This window comes from Stylophora pistillata, chromosome 11 (genome assembly GCF_964205215.1).
Source record: "Stylophora pistillata chromosome 11, jaStyPist1.2, whole genome shotgun sequence".
NCBI classification, from domain to species: domain Eukaryota; kingdom Metazoa; phylum Cnidaria; class Anthozoa; order Scleractinia; family Pocilloporidae; genus Stylophora; species Stylophora pistillata.
Window position 1 is genome coordinate 22,840,980 of NC_142529.1, and position 23,915 is coordinate 22,864,894.

General features: G+C 37.8%; 1 protein-coding gene and 1 long non-coding RNA gene across 2 annotated transcripts in view; one reads left to right on the top strand and one right to left on the bottom strand.

Annotated features, from left to right (window-relative positions):
* The window catches only part of LOC148720664 (uncharacterized), a 35,334-nt gene that overhangs the window by 3,235 nt on the left and 8,184 nt on the right, over window positions 1–23,915 (bottom strand). Inside the window, exon 3 of the long non-coding RNA XR_015993063.1 lies at window positions 20,675–20,746. This is a non-coding gene — a long non-coding RNA (uncharacterized LOC148720664). The remainder of the gene's footprint in view (window positions 1–20,674; window positions 20,747–23,915) is intronic.
* LOC111319090 (uncharacterized) lies at window positions 1,425–19,612 on the top strand. Its single transcript, XM_088739078.1, has 18 exons — window positions 1,425–1,517; window positions 4,288–4,616; window positions 6,150–6,456; window positions 6,539–6,731; window positions 7,804–8,140; window positions 8,467–8,753; window positions 12,190–12,336; window positions 12,453–12,749; window positions 12,935–13,074; window positions 13,463–13,778; window positions 14,782–14,892; window positions 15,528–15,715; window positions 16,190–16,312; window positions 16,554–16,621; window positions 17,028–17,068; window positions 17,228–17,327; window positions 17,630–17,729; window positions 18,767–19,612. Exons 2-18 carry the CDS (start codon window positions 4,315–4,317, stop codon window positions 18,845–18,847), a joined length of 3,138 nt encoding a protein of 1,045 aa, XP_088595204.1. The 5' UTR covers window positions 1,425–1,517; window positions 4,288–4,314; the 3' UTR covers window positions 18,848–19,612.

Consider the following 23,915-nt stretch of genomic DNA (forward strand, 5'->3'; position numbering starts at 1 on the left):
TACAGTCAGTCATTCCAGATTATCCTCTAGTTACTGAGGAACATAACTCCAATAACTCTACAGGTAGAGAAATTTACAAATTATATAGCCCCTGGAGAAAACAAACACACAGTGTCTTAAATGACTGATAAACAATGTGAAGAACTAGCATTCCCAGTATTATTTCCTAATGATAAGTTTATATATGTATTGTTTTACGTGAGTTAGATTCTGTAACTGTAAATTGCTATTCAAAATATTAACAAGTACAGATCATCCAAGAAACTTAAGAAAGAACATTGAACCTCATGTTATAACTTGTGAATAATTCCTCAGTTAGACTTATTTGATGTTGTTTCCTATTTATACACAGGATAAGAACACAGCGTTGATACCAAATATTGAAACATCTCCATCATTTGGTTACAGTTTTGTTATACATAATTCCCAAAATTGATGCTCTACCAAAAGCACTCACTCTAGATATGTAGTGTTTCAGTGGTTTCAGAAATGTTTCTATTAAAAACAATATGAACTATTGAACAGTGATATTGCTTCAATCTACTGATTTCTGACAACTCCCCTTGAGTGAACATTTGGCAAAAAAGTATGACTCGGTACCAATAATCGATAAAAAAATTCCCTTCTCCTTGCTGTTAAAGGCAAATAAATTACCTACTCAGGGTTCGTAAAAGCCTTCAAAGTCCTTGAAGATGCTTGGATTTAAAAATAAAAATTCAAGGCCTTGAAAGTACTTGAGTTTGAGGACTAGGGTTTGATTTTTGCAATGCTTTTTCTTTAGCAATATTCAAGTTGAAAACTACAGTACTTTCATGGAAAAGCTCAGAAATATGTTAAATAGTTTTAAAATTGCTTATACAAACGTTTCCAAAAGTGGTCCTTCAATTTTCTAAAACTTGGCCTTCCAAGTCATTGAAAAGTCCTTGAATTTCAACCTTTGGCATCTGTTGGAATCTACTCCTATATATATATGGTAATATATTATTGTGATCGTTGCCTAGTACCATAACAACATTCATTACACTTCACCTGACAAAAATAAACACAAGTAGACTTATTCATGACTGGCAATGACGAAATTGCGTGACGACAGTAACAGTGGCAATATGGCAGTTCCCTAGGGATTACTCCAGTTGTTCGATATTAAAAGCCCGATTTCACGCACCTATGCGTCTAGTTTTAACAAAGGTAACTGTCTCCACGGCTTTTAGAAACCGTTTAACTCTACACATTATAAGATTTCCCGAAATTTTAAACAACTAAGACTGTAGGTCAGGCTCTCCAGCAACAAGATCTTAAGTTCAGAAGCAGGAAAGGTAAAACATTGCTGATTTTGAAGATCAACAGGAAGTTGGATTCCTCTCAACCGGGTTACGTCAGTGTTGTGGTTTCCTTTTACGTTCGTGCCGATCAGTGTTACTACATAAGTGCAGCCGACAGTCTTCTACAGTGTCTTTACGACATAGAAATGTGCTATCACAGCGGAGTCAGTAACCGTCAAAGACAACACAGCTTTGGTAAGTATCTTACAAATTTCACGTACTGTTAAAGACGAGCTGTTAGGGAGAGGCTCTGTGATTTTCACTGTGAAGGTCTTGCTTATTTTCTTCCAAATATCTAGTTTAAACAACTAAAATATTTCTTGACGTATACATCATATGGATTCTTGTTTACCTCAGCTAAACGTTTTAACTTTTGTCGTTTGCAATCCGCGCATGATTCTTCAACTTTCTAAATACCTTTTGTTTCATTATTGGGTGTTCATCTACCCAACCAAGCTATTTCTCGGAGGTTTTCTCTCAATTATCGACAATTTTCATGAGCCAAAAAGCAAATACACCAGTCTCACTGTTTAACTTAAAGAGCAAGTTTGAGAGTTCCCATGGAACCCTATCTGCCGAGGCAAGACACGAGAGAGGGGCGGAAATCGACCCTGGACCTGCCTAGGCGTGAATCAAGCTTTCCAATGTAGCGTTTTCTTCTTAGCATCACGATTGAGACAAAGTTCGATCATCTCTATCGTTAGACGAGAAACTCGCTAGCCATATATTTCAAGACGAAAGAACTCATCTGGAAATTTCCCCTAAAAAAAATTAATAAACTCTATATATTTTCCTTTAGTTTTTTTAGCATCTTTCATAAAAAAACGACCAGAAATTTCGATAATCAGATTTATCAATTGACTTATACTACAAGTTCATGTCACGTGTACTTTAGGTAAATTCCCAAATCAAGCCCGCCTTTCTATAAAATTCTCGCGTCACATATTAATTTTGGCCTTAATCACGCCTCACGTTTAAACCACTTTCTGCATAGTCTTTACTTCACTTGTTGTACTCAAGGAATTAAAAACAATTAATGCAATCGATAACCTGACTCTGCATCGTGAGGCAACGACTAACCGTTCATTTGCAGTAAATGGTTTTAACCCGGGGGTAACATGTGAAGGTGTAGTCTGATCGTCCGGGTGAGTGTAGTCCTGAGAAGGACTGTTGTCGGTGGCAGTGACTGACGTTTCGACAACCTGTGCGAAAGTCATCATCAGAGTCAAGTGATGACTTGAGTCAAGTGATGACTTGAGTCAAGTGATGACTTGAGTCAACTTGACTCTGATGATGACTTCCGCACAGGTTGTCGAAACGTCAGTCACTGCCACCGACAACAGTCCTTCTCAGGACTACACTCACCCGGACGATCAGACTACACCTTAACCGTTCATTTATCAAACAACAAAACCATTGGACATCTGAAGGATTGTGCAAAATACGCTTGGAGCTAGCGGGTTTTATTTTAAACCTATGATTAATGTGGAGGGGGAGGGGGGAATTGGGATTTTGCTTCTACGGATTTGGCTATTGTGCCAATAACGTCGATTTTTCCATCACTAGAAATCGGGGACATTTCGAGCCCGTTACGAAATGTCAGCGGTATACCGTATTTCAGACAATTCAATATGGCGGCGGTGGAAGTGAAGTGAACATGGTACATTACTAACCCAGAAAGCCAATGGAGACGTCAAAACAAGGAAAATGGTGGCCAGATTGCGCAGTTACAGGGACTTGTATCTTTCGTTTTCTTCCTTCCTAAAATTGGGGTATTTAAAAGTGGCGTATTAGGCTTTTGAGCACTGTGAAAATACGAAGAGTCTCCTGGCTCAAGGAAAATTTGTGGGCCAACATATTCGACTGTTTACGAGCGCTTTAGTTGAGCAAACTTCTGCAGAATGCATATCGAACTACGCAGTTGTGAATCTTCACAGGGTTGTTCCCACGACAAAAGAATTGTAACACCTAGTCGAAGCAGATTTTAAGACTTTGTATGGGAAAATGGAGTCAAAATTAGTTTTACTCGTATACGTTGGGAAAAGGTAGGCTTGAATTTGAGTATTTCTTTTTCATAGCGATGGATCCTTTAACCAATGCAGGCTGCATTTCCAACTACGCAGCGAAAGAATATCCCATTCTTAGACAGCTATTTTGAAAAAATATTCTTTTCTCGTATATTTTCTTACACTGTTTCGGCGCCATTTTACTTGTAACATGAGAACCACCTCTGCTATGTTGTCCCAAATTTCTGGCAATACGGTTTTGGTGTTCATTGCGGGTTGTGGTTTTTCTGTTTTTCGGCGTTTGGACTTCGGTTTTCGTCAAAAATACTAATAGGTTTTCTGATTTGGTACCCAATATGTTCTTCGGTTTTTCCTCTTTAGGTCCCGGTTTCTCTTCGATCTGAGCAGCAATTATGCTCCTCCACTAACCTCAAATAGCCGGAAAACCTCTGTATGCTCCACTTATCACCACTGTATCGGATAGATTAGGGTTTTGATATCTCGGATGTGAAAAGGCGCTTAAAAAAATCCTCAGTTTGGCAATGTTTCGCTTAAATTACAAGCTTTTGGATGTCAAAGCCCGGCTGCAAAGCTACCAAGAAACCAAACAATCACACAAGCTTGTTTCTTTTCGTCCTCAAAATCACCTTAAAACCCGATTTTTCTGTGTTGACACGATCGACGTTAAGGTACCCCAATTTCTGTCAAATCGATCGCGGCCAAATGAAGCCTAGGTCGAGGGCACTTGGATAACAAGAATATTTGCGAAAGGAAGTTCTCTCTTCGTCTTGACATCACTACCGTAGGACAAAGAAAAGATTCTGAATCTCTGTGAGAACTTGAACTCCAGACCTCGGGATTCTGTGCTCGACGCTTTACCATTGAGCCACAGAGACTTTTAGTGTACAGTGCCTTTATGACACGCTTTAATGTTCATCTTCCCGATTTTTTCCTTACAGTGGAAACAATCAAACAGAGGAAGTAGGATGCAGTTCGTGTTCGTCACTTCATGTATCATTTTACTGCTGGGCTTCACGCTCTCGGCATCCCGGTTCTCAAACCATAGGTGCGACATTGCAAACTGGTGGGCGAGCTTAGATAGGAAAGCATGGTCTGTTTGTCCCAAAACCAACACCTACCTCCGAGGATTTTGGAGGAGTGCTTATAAACCGGGAGACGAAAGAGTTGGACGCCTGGAAGAGGGAAGGTGCTGCGATGCTGTGCTGCCCCAATATGCAGGCCAACTGGCAACGTGTTCAGATGTGGACTTGTCAGACAAGTTTAATCAGTGAGTTGTTCTCTGAGTTCCAGTCTTCTGTGCATCAATTCTCAAGGATGCAATGTAGATTTGCGGGACGTCTCGAAGAACGATCTGGTAGGGGATAATGATCCCTTTTTAAATGTAGCCTGGTATAAAGCTAAAAAGAACAATTGAATTAAACAGCTTAATGCGAATAATTTTTTATTACCATATTCTGAGACTATTTTCCTCTAGTGTAATGGCTAAACATTATCCATCCGTAGAAGTTTACAAGTGAATATGATCTCTCTAAATGTAATCGCCAAATTTAATAACAGCCACTAAAATTTAATTTTGTTGCTAAAAGAGAATTAAAATCCCTGGGTAGCTCACCTCCTCTCCACATTTCTATCTCTTGTACTTCTATACCGCTGAAAAATGTTTTGTTTTTCAGGCGGTGTATGTATGTTTGTATGTATGCATGTATGTAAATCTTTATTTAAACACGGAAAATCATCAGTTACATAATAAAATTAAGATTAATCAACTGCTTTACATGATTGCCGTGTGGGAATCCTATATATCGACTACGTTAAGATTTCGCCTAAAATGGTTAATGGATGAAGCATTTTTTTAAGTTTTTGGGCAATTTATTCCATAACATGGCCCAGCTGTAAGAGAAGCTTCGTTTCAAATAATTTTTGTTTGGTTTGGACAAGACTACCCTTCCCTCAGAGTTTTTTATGTCGTACACAGAGTGACGCTGAGAGAAAAGACTCTGTAGATATTCGGGAGCAAGGTTGTTTATAATTTTATACATCATTGGGGCTTTTTGTTTCTCTCGTCGAAGAGATAGCCTCTCCCAATCGAAAGTGGAGAGAAGGTGGTTTAAGCTCGTATCAAAGGGTGATTTAGTGATAATTCTGGCTGCTCGATTCTGTAATTTTTGGAGCTTATCGCTTAAGTAGCCAATTAAACAGTCCCAGACGGGGCTGCAGTAATCAAAATGAGGCATAATCAAAGCGTTATAAATTTGAATTGCAGTTTCTTTGGACATAAAGGGCCGTACACGTTTTAGGGCGCCTATAGCTGAAGAGACTTTCTTGCAAATCTCTTCAACGTGGCTACCCCAAGAGAGTTGGGCATCTATAGTAAGATCCAAAGATTTGGTCTTGTCTACTCTCTTGATAATTTGGTCATCAATTCTGATTTCTAAGTCGTTACATTGGGCAGATAGTCTTTGTCTTGATCCAGTAATCATTAACTCTGTTTTAGCAACATTTAGACTGAGCTTGTTAGCTTTCAGCCAACGGCTAAGGCTATTCAATTCAGGGGTTAGAGCTAGCTCAAGCTCTTTTACTGTCTTAGCAGATATCGTAAGATTGGTGTCATGTAAGATTGGTGTCAGCGTAAAGAAATAAGAGTTCTGACCATGCCAAAAGCCTTAGATTATCTTGGAGAACCAGTCATCGATAAGTCAGCTAGCTGAGTCTTCTATCAGCGAAGACGTTTTCACTAACATTTATGTCGATAACTGTTCAGACCCAGTTGATCATAATTCTTTTATTTTACTCTTTTCAGGCAAAACGTCTGGGCGCTTTGTCCTGACGGTTATTTCATGAATGGCCTCAGACTTGGTTTTGCCCCTCCCGCGTTTTTGAACAACATAGACGAGGCAAAATGTTGTCGTCCACAGAACCATCCCAGAAGTTATGAAAAATGTTACGATGAAGATGTTACCGTTCCATTTGACAAAAAAGGATGGAGTGAATGCCAGAAGGACGAGTTTTACATGACCGGTTTCTACAAAAGTAGATGTGATGAGCTCAACTGTATTGAGAAGTTCAAATGTTGCAAGATGAAAGTTGGTAATATTCTTTGCTTACGTGATTAATGATACGTTATTTTATAAAGAATCATAGAGCGTATTTCATTTAACATCTCATCATTATCAATTTCAAAATTAATAGCTTATCATTATCGTTATAATTATCATTCAACAATTCACAATCATTGTCATTGTCATTGTCATTGCCACTGCGGTTGCCACTGACAGTGTCATTGCCAGTGTCAATGTCACTGTCATTGTCATTGTCATTGTCAGTGCTATTGCTAGTGCCAGTGTCATTGTCATTGTCAGTGCCAGTGTCAGTGACAGTGTCAGTATAATATACAATACAATACACTTTATTATTACGGCTCCCCTATACGAGGCTACTCTGTCGTAATATAGATATATAGAGTCGATGTCAGTGTCATTGTCAGTATCAGTGACATTCTCAGTGTCGTTTTCAGTGTCACTGTCATTGTAATTGTCATTATCACTTTTCAGTACATACATTTCACCTCGGGCTACCCACCTGGGTGTAAAACGAGGTTTTATTAAAGGGGAAGCCCTTGAACTTTTGAGAACAACTCTTCTGAAACAAATTTCGAAAACAACCATTCAAAATTGAAATCGCGCCTTATCATGCGCAGATACGCTAAAGAACTAATACGAACAACACTATCAGAAGTTAACTTTGCCACAAGACAGTCGGCCCTACCACAAAAGAAGAAAACGTGAAAGCAAATCTTGCCTTTTGTCACGATATACTAGCCGTCAGAACGGTACTTTAAAAACTTTTGATGCAAAACTGGGATTTAATACATCATCAGCCCTTGCTGAAAACCATCTTCAGAAATCCACCTATTATATATAGCCTACAGAAGAGATAGATCTCTCAAAGACATGCTGGAAAGAGCCAAATTATGAAAGGCACATCTAACCACATCACATCCATTACGTGGGGAGCCCGTGCCGGCCTGCCTTATATATACTTTTATTCATAGTTCAACATCTGTCTGGTTAAAAAGAGTGGAAAAATTGTTTGACGTTGAATGTATTTGAATCGCCACAGATGGAACCGTGATCTAAGTTTTCAGCCTGTTTTAACTGCAGAGGGAACCCAACAACCTCGACGAACAACAGCAACAAAATACGAAAAAACGATTCAAATTCACGAAAGTAACCCTATTTTTTAATAGATAAAACTGATGCTGGATGAATAAATGCAGAGACTGGAGAGAATGCAGTCTTCAAGGGCTGGGGTGCAGTGTACAGGACCAAATAAGGAGACAAGACCATGCAATAATGGATTATGCAAAGATAGCCGATTCAAGAACTTTAATAAGAATATTTCAGTAGAGCTCGCTATGTAATATATTACTCACCAACATGGGGCATAATATCAAGAGCTGTGGGAGTCGCTCCTTTCGATATTTGCCACATCCAGGGGCCAAAGGTGCTGCTACTCGTTGAGCATCACGATTAATGTAATCTTTAAATTCTCGAAATTTACAGTGCAGAATTGTGAAGAAGCTGATTGGCAGGCGAGCCTGGACCAGATTGGTTGGTCTATGTGTCCCAGGAAAACCACTTTCCTCAGGGGTTTGTGGAGACATGATCCAATGCCGGGAGATAACAGAGTTGGGCGTATTGAAACTGGAAACTGTTGCAGAGCAGAGGAACCCACTTTTATCAATCAGTCATCTACTTGTTTAAATGCAGATTGGTCGCTTTTATCGAATAGGTGAGTTTACAGAATGATAAGGATTCTTGAAAGCATAAATAAAATGAAACCAAGCATGGCATGACCGATTTAAGCAGCGAAACATTACTTTTGCAATTAACGGAATAATTAAAAATCTCTACAAAGATCGCCTATTGCTGACGAAAGATTTAATTTAAGAAAGCCTACATGACATAATACGTATAGAAGTTATGACAAAAGTTTGAAGGTAAAAAGTAAAACATTTCAACTAGTTTGGTAATTGGGATCAGCATAGTCTTTTGTCGTCAGTCAAAGTCTATTTCAGCCAATCTGCAACACTTTAATATCGAATACTTTTCTTTTAGATATAATGTCTGGGCACTTTGTCCATCCGGTTATTTCATGAATGGCCTCAGGCTTGATCATGCTCTTCCCGCGTTTTTGAACAACATAGCCGAGGCAAAGTGTTGTCATCCACAAAATCATCCCAGTAGTTATGAAGACTGTTACGATGAAGATGTTACCATTTCATTTGACCGGAAGGGATGGAGTGAATGCCAGCAGGAAGGTTTTTACATGACCGGTTTCTACAAAAGTAGCTGTGATAAGCTCTACTGTATTGAGAAGTTCAGATGTTGCAAGATGAAAAGTGGTAATATTGTTTGCTTATATGATTAATAATAGATCATTTTATATGGAATCATAGAGCGTATTTGAAGTGACATCTTTATTGTTACCAATGTCAATATCAATGTCTTATCATTATCGTTATCATTATCGTTATCATTATCGTTGTCATTATCATTTTAAACAACTCGCAATCATTGCCGTTGCCTCTGCCATTGCCATTGTCAATGTCAGTGTCTGTGTCACTGTCGTTGTAAGTTTTATTGTCATTGTTGGTGTCTTTGTCATTGTCATCGTCATTGCCATTGTCGTCGTCATAGTCAGTATTAGTGCCAGTGCCAGTGTCATTGTCAGTGCCAGTGCTATTGTCATCGTCAGTGTCGTTGTCAGTTTCACTGTCCTTGTCATATGTCATTGTCATTGTCAGTGTCACTGTTATCGTCATTTTCGTTATCACTAGTGATATCGTTATCATTGTTATTGTCATTATCAATACAATTATCAGTATTTATCTCATTGCCATCGTTCATGTTATTATCCTTACCATCCAGAAAATCATGACTGTAGTTATGAAGACTGTTACGATAAAGATGTTACCATTTTATTTGACACGAGGGATTGGAGTGAAGGCATTTGGGACGGTTTTTACATGACCGGTCTCCAAAAAAGTAGCTTTGTTAAGCTCTACTGTATTGAGAGGGTCAGATGTTGCAAGATGAAAAATAGTAACATCAGTCTTCTTTTTCAATTAGGGGTCGGTTTTAAATTATTATGATGAAATTTAAAAGCACGAAGTGCTTACAATATGTTTGTCCAATTTGGGGCAAAAACAACAGCTAAACGACAAATAATATGTAAAACTCAGCATCTTTACTGTACTCGACACTTAGTCGATCCGCTTACATCAGATTGCATCATCCCACGATTCAGGGTTCGGGCCCAGTCCAATTCGATCCTCTCGACGTAGTCTTCTACAAATATGCTTTAGAATAAATTTTGTTTCTTTCAAAAACTGTTGTCATAATTCCTTTTTCTAATATCCATCCCTCCGCACAGCGCTTTTCTTACTTTGTTCCCTCATCGTTATCAGAATCAGAGTCAGGTTTTTTAGAGGGTTGGGTTCATCATGAAACCTCTTGTTTCCTCGTCATTGACATTCCAATCTGGGAATGGAGAGATGCTGCACGAAACTGCCAAAACTGGGAGGACACCTCGCTAAAACTGTGTCAGCCTCTAAGAAGCAGGTGAAGTTTGTTGGTCCTGGAGCATGGATAGGACTTCAACGAAGAGAATACAATACCTTTTATTGGACAGACGTGTGTTCTAAAAATGCGTGGACTTGATTGGAAAGAACTGGAGACGGAGTTTTACTCCAGGAAAGTAGAATGACACTCGTTGCATCTTTCCCAGCTGGATTCCTTACAAAGACGGACCTGTAGCTCTTTAACAGAAAGCGCCAAAGGAGAAGGAAGTATCATCACGTCTTCATTAGCATCGTAGCAACGAGGAGAAATGCATTTTCCTTACTGGCTTTGTATCCATAAGCGCTATGTTTTGCTTTTGATTTAATTAAGTAAAACATTATAATTGCCAATTGTGACTAATCGTTGATTGAAGCCACAGAACTATTCGCTGAACTAATTGCTCCTCCCGTCCACTTCGTGGTCATGTCCTATATCTAGAAGGGCGTGATCTTACTGCTTACACCTAGGAGGTCAAAAACTCCCGGCTTGTTGCATTTTGATTCATAGTCTCTAAAATGACGCCCTGGTCCCTAAACATTTGACAAGTATCTGGTTGCATTGCCAGTTAAGTTTTAGAGGGGATGAGGCCAAAAATTATTTACTCATAGCATACGTTTCTCCTACTGGCCACACAGCAGAAAAACAGTGTTTGACGAAAAAAAAAAGTTTGCTTCGATCAAATACTTACATTGGACGCTACAACGACAAATAAAGAAAAACGCGTTTATTCATCTTAGGTTTGCACTAGAAACAAAATGAAAATCGTGGAGAACAGACCATTCACGGTAGGGGTTAATCTGAAATTGTTATAAAAGTTTGTGTCGTAAAGTGGCTGATCAACATTTCTGATTAACTCGGAGGACAACTGGGTTAGGTAACACACCAAACAGACGCATCTCGCTATGACGTATCATGAAGGGGGAAGGGGGGTTGGGGAGGGGGGCAAAAAGGATGTCTTCCCACTAAGGATCAAACAACGATCTTTTCTAGTTACTCAGTCACCTTTTGATGTTCGATCTCTATTATGTTCTCTATCATGAAAATAGTTCACTTTATAATAAAAACAAAACAAAGCAGAAACACAAATAAAAAATATAAAAAATTGTGATCACATAAATATATTAATATTGACAGGCCGCTTAGCTTCGATTAGCCATGAGAGCTGTGTACGGCTAAACCTGAGTATCAAACCTGATGTCGTGATGAAATAACAATTGCGAAGCGTCAAGCTGGACATTAACTTTTTTTTCAGTGCAACCAAACCCATAAAAGACGTTGAAGCTTGATTGGAGGGGCTCACGCAGGCTGCAAATCTCTTGGAAAGCGGGTTTTGATGGAAACGATGCCATTAAATACTACACGGAGGAGATAAATGAAGATAATCAAAAATTTAGCAATACAGTTTGTCCAGAGTTTGTCTTTAGCCGTGCCTGTGTGGTTTCCACTGAATGTGCTTCTCTTACAGACCTTTCTCCTTAGATATCATTTTTCTTCAGAGTGTTTGCTGAAAATGCAATTGGCAGCAGCCTCGTAATAAGTTTTACCACAGAAGAGGAAAGTGCCCTTTGGTTATTCAAAATAACATGTAGTTTGTGCTTGTGGTGACACGTACTTTGATAGGCTGTATGGCTATAGTAATAATGGAAGAGAGGACAAACAGAAGAGAAACTCAGGACGCTCAGTTAATTATTCTCAAAACAAACAGACAACAAAACAAACAACTCCGTATCACTATTTTTTTCGTACATTACTCATTGTTCCATTTGACTTTATCTCAATTAGGCGATCTAATCTAGCTAGGTGGGCCATTCAAAGATTTTGAAATTTTAAGTAAATCATAAAAGATAATTAAGTATAGTGACAAGGGCAAAGAGTGTCGGAGTGTCAGCATTTAATGCAATCGGAGATGGACAATCGAGTGAAGTCAAGTTTGTTCCAATACAAGAGGACAATAAGTTAAATACTATTACTATTAGATGAGCACTATTAGAGGCTAATAGTGCTCATCTAAAAGAGCACTATTAGATGCTACTAGAGTCGCATCTAATAGTGCTCTTTCAATCCAGTTTGAAAACAGCGGGAAAAGAGAGCCACCTCGTAGAATGTCCACCGCTATTTTCCCATCACTAATATTATTACGATGATGAAGATTATTATGATGATAATGATAATGATGATGATTATCATTATCATTAAATATATCTAATCTTTTAACAGAACCATCTCCTACACCTCAGAATGTGAAAGGAACTAGCATCAGCTCAAGCAGCATCTCAGTTACGGGGAATGAAGTTCCATCACTCCCATCTATTAGAGGTCTTTCAAGTGGAGTTGAAAACAGTGGAAAAACAGAGCCACCTCGTGGTATGTCCACTGCTACATTCCTATCACTATTATTTTTATGATAATGAAGATTATCCTGGTGATGATCATAATGATAATGATTATCATTATTATTAATAATATCTGATATTTAACAGAACCCTCTGCTGCACCTCAGAATGTGAAAGGAACTAGCATCAGCTCAACCAGCCTCTTAATCACGTGGGATGAAGTTCCATCAGCTGATCGGAATGGTTTCATTTTGACTCACACGATTACATATCGCTTAGCAACAGAGAGTCACAATGCCAGTGTAACAGTTAAAGCTACTGAGTTTCAGAAGGAGCTCACAGGTCTAAAAGAGCACGCCAACTACAGCATTACGGTGTTTTCAACGAATCAAATCGGAGATGGACCAGCTAGCAAACCAATTTTTGTCACTACCAGCCAGCATAGTGAGTGTTTTGCTTTGTTTGAAAGTCAAAGATACAGAAACACTAGAGTTGATGAATAGATACATTCGTTTTCGTATGGGTGTGTTTCAATGCATTTTTATCTAACTTCAGATTCTTATTTGATTAATTTTTTTAAAAGACACACTTTTCCATCAATGGAATAGTCATATTCTTCTCCTTTTAAGAAAAAGATCAACAGACCTCTGGAGTTTTATTCCAATTCACCTGGGCGTCCGTTGGTGCCTTTGCAGTACTCGTTTGCGTTGTGTTAATCGTAATTGCTATGAAACGAATCAAGAGAAAGAGGAAAGGCTCTTTGGTTGAGGTATGATAAAATTGGCACAATTAGCTAATTAGCATTGCGACAATTAGCATTATGATGTTTGGGCGTGTTTAGCCTATTCCCTCTAGGAACTCGATAGGATGAAAAAAAACATAAATTTGCGTTAAGGGAGGGAAACTGTACCTCAACTTCTATGAGAGTGTTGTATTTCCATGTTGACGGAATATGGAGGAGATATACTTTGATTGTGTTCGTTGTTTCCGGGAAATATTTATCGTATCACCGGCATAAACTTGTATTGTCATGATTGAAAACGTCAGATGTGGACAAAATGTCACTGGCAGGTAAACCAGATTTGTTCATTATCATTCAGAATATGTGAGAATCAGCCTTTGTACTTGAAACTGCTTCTTTTTCTATTTTTTTATAGGAGAGAAACGACGCATATAATGTTTCCATGCTCGAAATTACACCGGACATTATGAACCAGCTGAGAGATCAAAGCGAACGAAATCCTATAGAAACGCAAGCAGAGGTACCAAATTCAGGGGCAGACGAGGTTGCAGTTGTTGATAATGAGACATATATGGATCAAATGGAAATTGACAGAAGCTGGGAAATTCCTCGAGAAAGACTGGAAATTTTAGAAACGGAACTTGGTGGAGGAGAGTTTGGAGTCGTAATAAAGGGGAACTATTTGAGAGGAGATGGGAATAAATTGCCCGTTGCTGTTAAAATGTTAAGAGGTCAGATACAGCCAAAAGCTGTTTCCATTTATGAACTCACTTAGATCTGGTTGTCCTAAGGGTTTTATGCCATCCACTGGCAAACTATTTATCCTTTGGGGAGCGCAGTAAGTTTTGATAACCGTTATCCACTCGATAGCGGTCTCAACCCTTTGAACAGCTAGACCCACATGGTTGGAGATATAGAAGCCATTAAAAATAGCGTTACATTACCTTACTTTTGTGGAAACATTTGACGACGAAGATCAACATCAGGACGATAATGATGATATTGGAATAATGATGTCGATGACGACAGTGATGACAATTATTACACACTTCGGTAGATAGGGCGTTTAATATTAGAAAAAACTTGGATCACATTCACATAACAGTCCTTCAGCAATGCTGATACCAATGATGATGATGATAATGATGCTCAATATCTAAGAAAAGACCCCTCGACACCAAAAACGTTTGCGTTGCCCTTTGAAAAAGTTCAAAATAACCTAATTGTAATCTAAAACGGTTAAGGCTGTCCTAAGTAGACAAGGTTTGCTATTATAGTTAGAAAGTGGTAGCTTACATGAATGGACAGTATGGATATTTGGTCATGGCGGCCATAAGTAGAGCTGTCCCCCTACGAGGGTGACCGATGAGCGATCCACAGCTCGTTGGTCGTTGATGAGAAGTGGCTGTAATAAGGAAATAGTGGTGTAAATGAATAACTGAGGTGTAAACTGAATCGAAGGCTGAGTTTTATTGTTTAAAGAAAGCAAAAGTGTAGTGCAGCACCTAACCGTCTTAGACTCTGATATTACCTAGATCTCTCCTGCTTCGCCCTTCAAATCATTCTTAATAACATTCTCCAGGGAGAAAGACAAGGAAAAAAGAATAGCGGTGCAGTCTTCTGAGTACTTTTTAATTGTTCTGAATTGCTGAGCTTTTCGGCCCCTTACATTTTTGCAACTCAATTCGAAAATCGGATTTTCCCATGTTTTATAGCTTCTACCTTTATTTCAAGGCGAAAAAGACCAAAAACAGCGCATGGTTCTAATCCAGGAGTTAGAGATGCTTAGAAAAGTTGGCCGCCACAAAAATATTGTGAGCTTGGTTGGAGCATGCTCATTTGAAGGTACATTAAAATAGATAAAGCTTTGTAATCAGGTCATAAGCGTTTTTTTCTCTTTACCCAAGGACGTAGATGCCTGTGTCAACAAAGGGTCCAGTTTGGCGGGAAAATGACGTGACCTAAAAGACCTGTTACAGTCTTAGAAAAAAATTTGATAAAGCATAAGAATCAGTTTCTTTTTGTCATTTATCAGTACGTAACAAATGAATATTTTAGCAAGAAACTAAAGAAACAAAAAATATGAAAATAACTACCAATGAAAAACATGGTAATTTTGCGGTGAAATTTCCAACATGTTCTCGTAGACTGAATTTGATATGAAACAAATGTAACAAACGATGAAACCTCCTTTACATCGCATAATTTTCTCTCTCTTAAAATAAACACTTTCTGGAGTCACAGCAGTTTTTAAATGACTGCTGTAAACCCCAAATCCGGGTTTGGGTTGACGGACTCATTGGTTTAGTTTTCTAGATCGATCTGAGACCGAAGTAAAGAGAAAATACAAAAGCCATCCCGTACCGTCACCCAATCGATAACTATTCTATTTTGAGGTCTATAATCAACAAATACTCCAGGAATAGAAAAATTTTAAGCTCTCGCATCACTATTTACATCTCGCATTCTTTTGTCTTCAGAACCCTTATGTGTGATTATTGAGTTCGTACCAGGTGGAAGTCTGGATCAGATGTTGGTTGAGAGCCGTATTCCCGCTCGCACAGAGGATGCAAATTATGCAAACCTTTGGTCCAGACTGTCCGAGAGAAATTTGTTAAGAATCGCCAAAGATGTCGCAAATGGAATGCAGCACCTTGAAAGCAAGCTGGTTAGTAACAAATGTGCGCTTGTTTCTTTGGACTTTTTTAGTTTGTGTTCTCGTATTTCATGAATAATGGGAGTGGATTCAGAAAATGAATCGTAATCATTTTATACTTTTTTTAAAATAATTCTCGAACTTGGTTGGTTGTCACCAACCTATGTATGTGCCATGCTTGTAATTGGACAGTGCAATTTGACACTGTAATCGTTATGTGCGTGAATGAACAGATCGGACTCCCGCTTCGCAGTTCATCGTCTATAAATTCCGGTAAGAAAATTTGATGATAATCAGTCTTAAAGATAACGAGACATTCATGGTAGATTAACAAAAATCAAGTAATTTTAGAATAAGATTTTTAAGGAGTGGCACAAAGTATTATGCTGCCACATTAAATCTATTTACACTTCTCCTGTTACAGTTTTTGCAAATACTAGTCCTTCAAGCAGCCTTCTCGCATATCTCATTTTTCTATGACGTTAGTGTGTTCACAGAGACCTGGCCGCCCGAAACATTTTGATTGGAGAAGGACTGGTAGCCAAGGTAGCAGATTTTGGATTGTCACGTGATATTTCAGAGGATGGAGAGTACATTAAATGCACAGAGGTACGCGAGTGTCATGTTATGTTCGTTTGCAGTCAGTATCTATGGGGGAGTGGGACAGGAAATCGTAGGACTTTGGTTGGTTCACGATACCTGATTCCCCTCCCTTCCATAACGCTCTGTGATATTCTCATGATTCCCCTCATGAACAGTTAATTGTGCGCCCTTGTAAACAGTTAATGAGGGTTTAAGTTAAAGTCTCACTGAGAATGCTGTGCTCTTTGCTGTTTTGGCAAAATCACAGGGTAGAGTTCCATGGTTGTGGATGTCGATGGAAAGTCTCAAGGGAATCAACACCACGATGTCTGATGTGTGAGTAATTTTCTATATATTTAACAGAGTTTTCTTTCTGGCTTAACTGAGTGTGTCATTGCGTAAATAACTTTTCTATAGGTAACTTTATGATTCCACAAATTTATTTAAATTTTTTTAGGTTTGTTTTCAAATTGAGACATGGTCTTTATATCTTGACAGAGCAAAAATTCAGGCTTCAGCGCACATTTGAGTATTTCTTTAAAGTATTAGATGAGCAATTTTGGTGTATACAGTTTTTTGTTAAAAAACGATAATAATTATTATAGTAATAATAACAATATTAATATTAATAATGATAATAAAACATATGGTTTAGTAGTGATTATGAATTAAAGCTTAATCTTAATTAAAAAACAAAAGGTAGAGTGTCGCCTCGAGTCGTTATGTTTTGAATCATTTTTAGTTGGTCCTTCGGCGTCGTCCTGTGGGAAATTGTCACTCTCGGTGAGTACACGAGGAGAAAGGTGCACACTTTGCACCATAGAGCTGATGAAACACACTCTATTTCATCTTGTCTGAAAATATATTTCAGTTTTCCTGAGAAGTAACACTTCTGAAAACTGTGAAACTCTAATTTTACTTGTATTGAAATTTCCGCTGCAGGCGAGCGACCTTACTATGGAGTTACAGGCATTGTGGAACTTTACACCGTGTTGCAGGATGGTGTCAGACTCGAGAAACCACCGCACTGCTCTAAAATATTGTAAGTTATTTATAAAACTAACTTACAGAACTCAAATAGCTTTGAACTTTTTGACTATGGGTGTGGCATTTGTTACGGATAGGAGCTCTACTGGTGTAAGACACTATTTTTGTGTGTTTGACTGAGTCCTCACATGTATTTTAATTTTAAATAAGCCACAGGTGCTAAAGGTATGAGGCGGAAATAGTTAATTTACCAGGATCCGCTAATCACATGCACGACATTTCTATCTGTTTCTTTTTCTTTTTCGTCCTCTCCTATTTCTGTTTTCATTTTTTTTTTTTATTCATTTATTTATTTAGGTATGACATTATGCTTAAGTGCTGGCAACGGACTCCGGAGGATCGTCCAACTTTTAAAGATCTTTATTCAAACCTCCATACAATCTTGAGCGAGTCCGCGGTATGGATATGTTGAAAGATCATATAACCTTAGTTATTCACGCTACACTCCTATTCACATATTCTTGGACACTTGCGGCCTCCCCCTGCCCCTCTCAACGTTGGTCTGCACGATAGCATGGATACATTTGCAATTAACAACATTGGAAGGGGATGAGGGATAACAGAACATCCAAAAGGTTGCTCTGAACAAGTGTCCCAACTAATAATTCTGGGGGAGGGGAAGGGGAGGGGGAGGGAAAGTGGGGAAGGGGGAGAGGGAGTAGATGAAGAAATGTTGTAATCTCGGTGGATAATTATTCTTTATAGGACACTAAACGGGCTGGAATAAGAAGGTCTTCCGCATTATACGTCAACTAGAAAACAAGACAAAAACAACGTGTCTCTTATGAATGACCTGCAGGTTTTGCAGAGCAAGGCCGCAAAAATCGTACTAAACAGGCCACTTTATTCGTCAGCTACTGATGCCCTAGTAACTTTAGAGTGGCTCAACCTTGAACAACGTAGATTTTATCATCGCTGTTCACATGTATGTTTACATGTTTCTAACTAGCCTTATGGATCACTCAATAGAGCTACTAGCAAACATAATTATAACATAAGAAATAGAAACATGCCTAGACTACCCCTTGCAGCCAAAAATTGGGATGAATAGCGAGTGTGTAATCACTCTCTGACTGAAAGATTAGAACAACCTAGATAATGCCGTTAGAAATGCGCCTGACATTGTAAATTTTAAGTGTAGCATTTTTTAGTGGTTTTTTTTTTCAAATTTCAATTGTAGCTTTTCATAAATTTTTAATGAAGTTTTTATATTTATTTTTTATTTCCAGGTATCTTTTATTTTACTTTGAAAACCACAGTGATGTGATGAAAGTTTACTAATATAAGATTATAAGAGGATTTGATTTTGATTCTACGAGCTTTCCGATCCAACCCCAAACTAAATTGGAGTAGGTTACATAGGCTTTCTATTTGTTTGGGAATACTTCTGTTACGTGCTTATGATTTACCTATTTACTCATTTTCTTTCCAAAGGTCAGTTATATCAATATTACACACTTTGAAGAAAAGATAAATGAAATGGATGAAGCGGGGACCTTGAACTGTATTATCTGACAAAGACTCTGGAGACGCGGTTACACCAAAGTAAGCTCGGTAGACCGCTGATAGAACGGCTTGAGGGCCTTGATCAGGCAACGCTGTTACATTCGGCCAAGAATCGGCAAACTGTGAATGACTATGCGATATACCATTCCATAATATGACTTCTTTTGTTCTCAAAGTGAAGTTTGTTAAAATGGAAAATAGCCAATAAGTCTAACTATTCCTTAACTTCCGATTAGAACTGTCCGATTACAATAAATTTCTCATCGATCGAAGAGGTCTAATCGGAGAGTCAAAACCCCAATTGAAACACTCAATGCTTTTTAATGTCAATGAATTTTAACTAATTCACTAAGAATGCTGGCCATTTTAAATCAGATATGTCCATTGTCAGCTTAGAAAAAAGCCTGAATTATTTAACAGGAATTATAGCTACTACTCCAGATTGTTTCCTTTGGATTTTGACAACCTTTTCATTTGAAATGAAAGGAAACTATCTGAATTTGCCATTTTTCCTTGTGGATATTTTGTTGCGAGGAGCTTTGTCTTGTTTTGCTGAAGCCTGACCATGGATAAACACCTCATACCCAATAAAAGAGATGTAAGCTATTCAATTTGTTTCCATCACTTACTTATTCAATTTTATGGTTGAATTGAGCAGCTCAACGAATTCTTAATCGTTTTTGTTTAGACAAATATGCTAATTTACTCTCCTTTATAACTCGTGATATGTATTGTTTTTAATCAATAAAGACACTATACGTATTATTATAAATATATTATATCTTCATCATAGTTTTTCCAAAAACGAGGTGACGACCTCCGCATATTCCCGTAGATGTTACGATGAATTCCGTAGGTTGCCTAATATCTTGTCGCCGTATTGAAAGTTGACCTTATAACTCGTTCTTCGGGAATTAAAAGTGGCATTTAGTGAACTCAGTGGACGATTTTATTAGAAGAAAGAATTTAGCATTCAACCTCTATGGAAACTGAAGTTCGCTGCTTGTGTGAGTGTAATCGTGGGTGTAAACAAAATGCGATAAAAACAAATAAAAACATGACCTTTTCTTGCTGTTAAATTTTGAAATACTAGTGGATTTATATTCAATCATTTAGATTATCAGTTCGCGATTGCAATACATGATAGTTAATTTGGGCTTGTCTTCATCTACTATCACGCAAAAGATTCCGCGAGCTTATAATCTAATTGTGAGCCAGTGACCAGTGAAACTGGTATGTATCATTCCAGAGTTTCCCGCCAAAAAGGGCGGCTACACGGTTATCACAAAATCATTCCCAGTCTGCGGTCAACAGACAGCTCAAAAGTTTAGATATCGTCGATAGACAATCTTATAACGATTGATGTTCTTGTGTGATATCAAAGGAGTAAGGAAAGCATTAAGGAAACGATCAACTTCTCACTTAAATGTTCTTATTCATCGATCTTGGTGGCGAAGGTGAATGAAAGAACGTCGAAGAGTTTCCGGTTTTTTTTGCACCATTCAGAAGCTGTCAGAAGTTAGTAATAAGGCCTACAATTGCATTATCATTAGAGAAGGTTGTGGTTTTCTTAACAACTGGAGTTACGAGCATATTCACAAATCCATCCAATTTAAGAGCACATTTATTGTAATCTGTGATTCATAGATGCAAAACTCCGGTAGTTTCCTGCACTTAAAAATCAAGCGCCAGTAAAATATCGCACTGAAAGGACTGATTGAAGCACTAGAGAGGTTGGGACAGGACTATTTCTTGACTTATCTTGATATTGCAAAACTGAAAGAAAATTGAACATAAAACCTTTGAAAGATATCACCAACGAGAAATCGTACGTACCTTCACACTCCTGTGAATTTTGTCTTTCAGCGCCAAACTCTTTTTTCTCGCAAACTAATCAAATCGCAACCCCTGAAAAATGAAAACAAAGTTAAAATTAATTATGCAGAACCATCTTAAAGGCACATGTTTTATCTCTGGAGATATGAGCGAGCCGCATTTAGTGTTTTGATGCTATGACTGGAGAGACCAAAAAAAAATAAGTTCAGCGATACTTTCCATACAAAGAAAATAATGCGGACTTCTAAAGAATGGATAGAATGTAAACTTTACCTGCTAAAAACAGAAAAAAGAAGTCGAGAGTTCTCACTGTGAATTAATGGGGTTTTATTTTGAAGAAAAAGAAATATTGAATCGATCACGGTTCCTCTGTAGCACATAAAATATTCTATAAAGTTTTAAAGGCTTCACAACCTTGTAAAGAGATGTCCAATCTAAATCCGACAATCCTTTCTCAATGGTGTGAACAGAATGATAATAACCTCGTCACACTGTATTTTCCTTTTTTTCATATTTGGCCTCTGGGAGTCTCGCCGGATTTCCATTTATTTCATATGATGTGTTTTGTTCATAAGATTTTTAACTTTGGAATTTCAGTATTTTCGGATTCAAGCTAAGTTTGTTTCGATTCGGATCACCTATAGATGTCCGCCACTATAGCCTATTAATCAGTGCTACCTTACAAACGACAATAGTGAATTACTCACAGTTTATTTAACAAATGTTTAGCTAAGTTCGACCAACAAATCAGATTTAAGCTTCATAGCATTTATTGCTCGAGTTAATTAACCTCAGAATCTGGGAGTGAAATATCGTTTCGAGCCTTATGTGCTCTTGAAGTGCGAGTGTTTAATTCTTTCTTACAGCTGCTGTATATTAAATATATGAACTTCATATATTTCATTGTATCTCAGCTGTATATTTCGGTGCAAAATATTAAGAAGAATTTGGTATAATCTCACCGTTACCTTTTAATTAAAGGTGATATGATGAGCTGTTCTCATTCGTCGGGTATTGTATGAAAATCGTAAAGAGAATTGATTTTTTGATCACAAATGCTAATGACAGAGTCACTACATTTGTGATTCCTTAAGGTATTTCAGCAAGGATGTAATTCTTGCGAAATGTCATCAAAATTTGTTGACAAATTAAAGTTTAATTTCACTCTTTAGAACCTCGTTACTGTAAGAATCTATTTTTGCACCAATTGACGAGGACGTGGGGAAAGGAAGCTCAAGGGAATGATACTGAATATGTTCCAATTTTGATATCTTGCAACTGTAATAGCCATTAGCGGAAAATATGCAAGACCTGATTAGGTATTGAACAAATCGTACTTACCCTCAGACTCCTCTAAAACGTTTCCCTCATTAAGGATTCAAACTACAACCACTGGAAATTAATTAACTAGAGTCGTCATTTATATTTGAAGACGTGTCGGAGTATTTTAAGTGTCCTGATCGTTTGACTGGCAATGAAACGAATTGCTTGAAAATAAAACAGATCTTTTGGCGTAAAATAACAAAAATATCTATGATGAGAAGACAGAAAGAACTCTAACAAATAAACATAAAAAAGATTCGACTTTTATTCTAAATCATTGTTTAACACCGAAGAAAAGTTGTTTAAGTTATAGTGGTGGTTTTTTTTTTTAAACATTATTAGCTCGGTTAAAATTGTCGGCCTAGTGTGACATTTGTAGACACTTTAATAACAACTCGATCGTTCAACTCAGTTGTCACACAACAATTAATGTTTAGTGACAAGTCACAAGGATATGTTGCTATCAAACTTATTCAAATAAGACAGAAGTAAAATGAAAGCAGGCGTGGCGTCTTTGAAAAATCTGCTACTTTAGCTGCATTGTTAGCGAATTCATCTGTTGGTGGAATCTGATTCTAGGGGATTTAACATCAATATGTGTAATTAATGCGAATCAAAGTGATCATGTCGTGTTACATGTGATGGTACGGGACTCTTTTCAGCCCAACTTACTATTAACCGGTCTTTGCCGACATCTCACAATCAAAAGAATAAAAGAAAAAATGATTTTTTTTGGCGAAAAAGTCCTCTTGTATGAAGCATGAGATTATACGAAATAGTTCTACTGGGCTGGGCTTCTTAGATTTAATATTATTCATCCGCTATATAAGTCGCTTTAGGACTGTAATCACAGCACAGTTTGTCGGATTAGTGTATTCTGTTCAGTTGGACGCTAGGAATAGGCCAATCGTCAATTTAACCAAAGATTTATGATACAAAAGTATTCGGGTGAAGCAGGGGAATCCAAGTGTTTAGTGTCTTTATAAAGCCTTTCTCATTCAAGCCCGAATTCGTAGTTCTCGCTTTCGGCTACAGTACTTTCCTTTCGAAATAGCAAAGTCTGCGGGTTTCATATCTATTCCATAATTTCGCACGATCTCTTCCGATGCAGCGGCGAAATTTTCCTCTAAGGACTTTTTCTTCTTTAGCTTGCGCAGACCGGGAAAACACAAACGAGTGTTGTTGTCGATTGCAAGCTTTAGCGGCAACTTCCTTAATTCAGTTTTCAATTGGAAAAGAAAAGCGACCGCGGTTTAGTTAAAGATTTATATTTAAACAAAGATCTCTTACTTGAAGTAATTACAGCCTCCTTTTCAATGAAATGGAAAGAGAGAAACCCTGAGATACGCTTTGTAAACAATCAGTGTCAGGAGGTGTTGACTATCTTGCCAAGTTATAACGCTATTATGGGAGCAATGCAACAATTTCAGGACTGTAATCCCCTTTCGTGGTACAGCAATATGGACGGTAAGATGATATCGTATCAAATAAGCTGTATTGGATGTAAAATGCGAAACAATCGAGTCTGCGTGTGCATGTGTACATTTTCGAATAACTGACGGCATCGTCAAATCGGCTCATTTTATCTAACTTTAAAATTTGATTGAATCGCACTGAATCATTTCCCCAAAAAATCCTTTGGAGATCGAAAAAACAACACTTCGCCTCCCAAAAGCCAGATTTTCAGTCGATTATTTTGTATTGCACATAGTTAAATAATAGGTTATTTTCGACCTATTTTTAATCTTGTTAGAAGAAGGTCGGATAAATCCAATTACTTTGTGTAACTAAATGATCAAGAATTGCTCAAATTGCTGTCAAATTATGTATTGATGTTGCTTTTAAAGACTTCGTAGTTTCTATCGGTCCGAGTGTTTTCAATTCGTGGCGCGACGCTTCGAGATTCGTCTGAAATTTT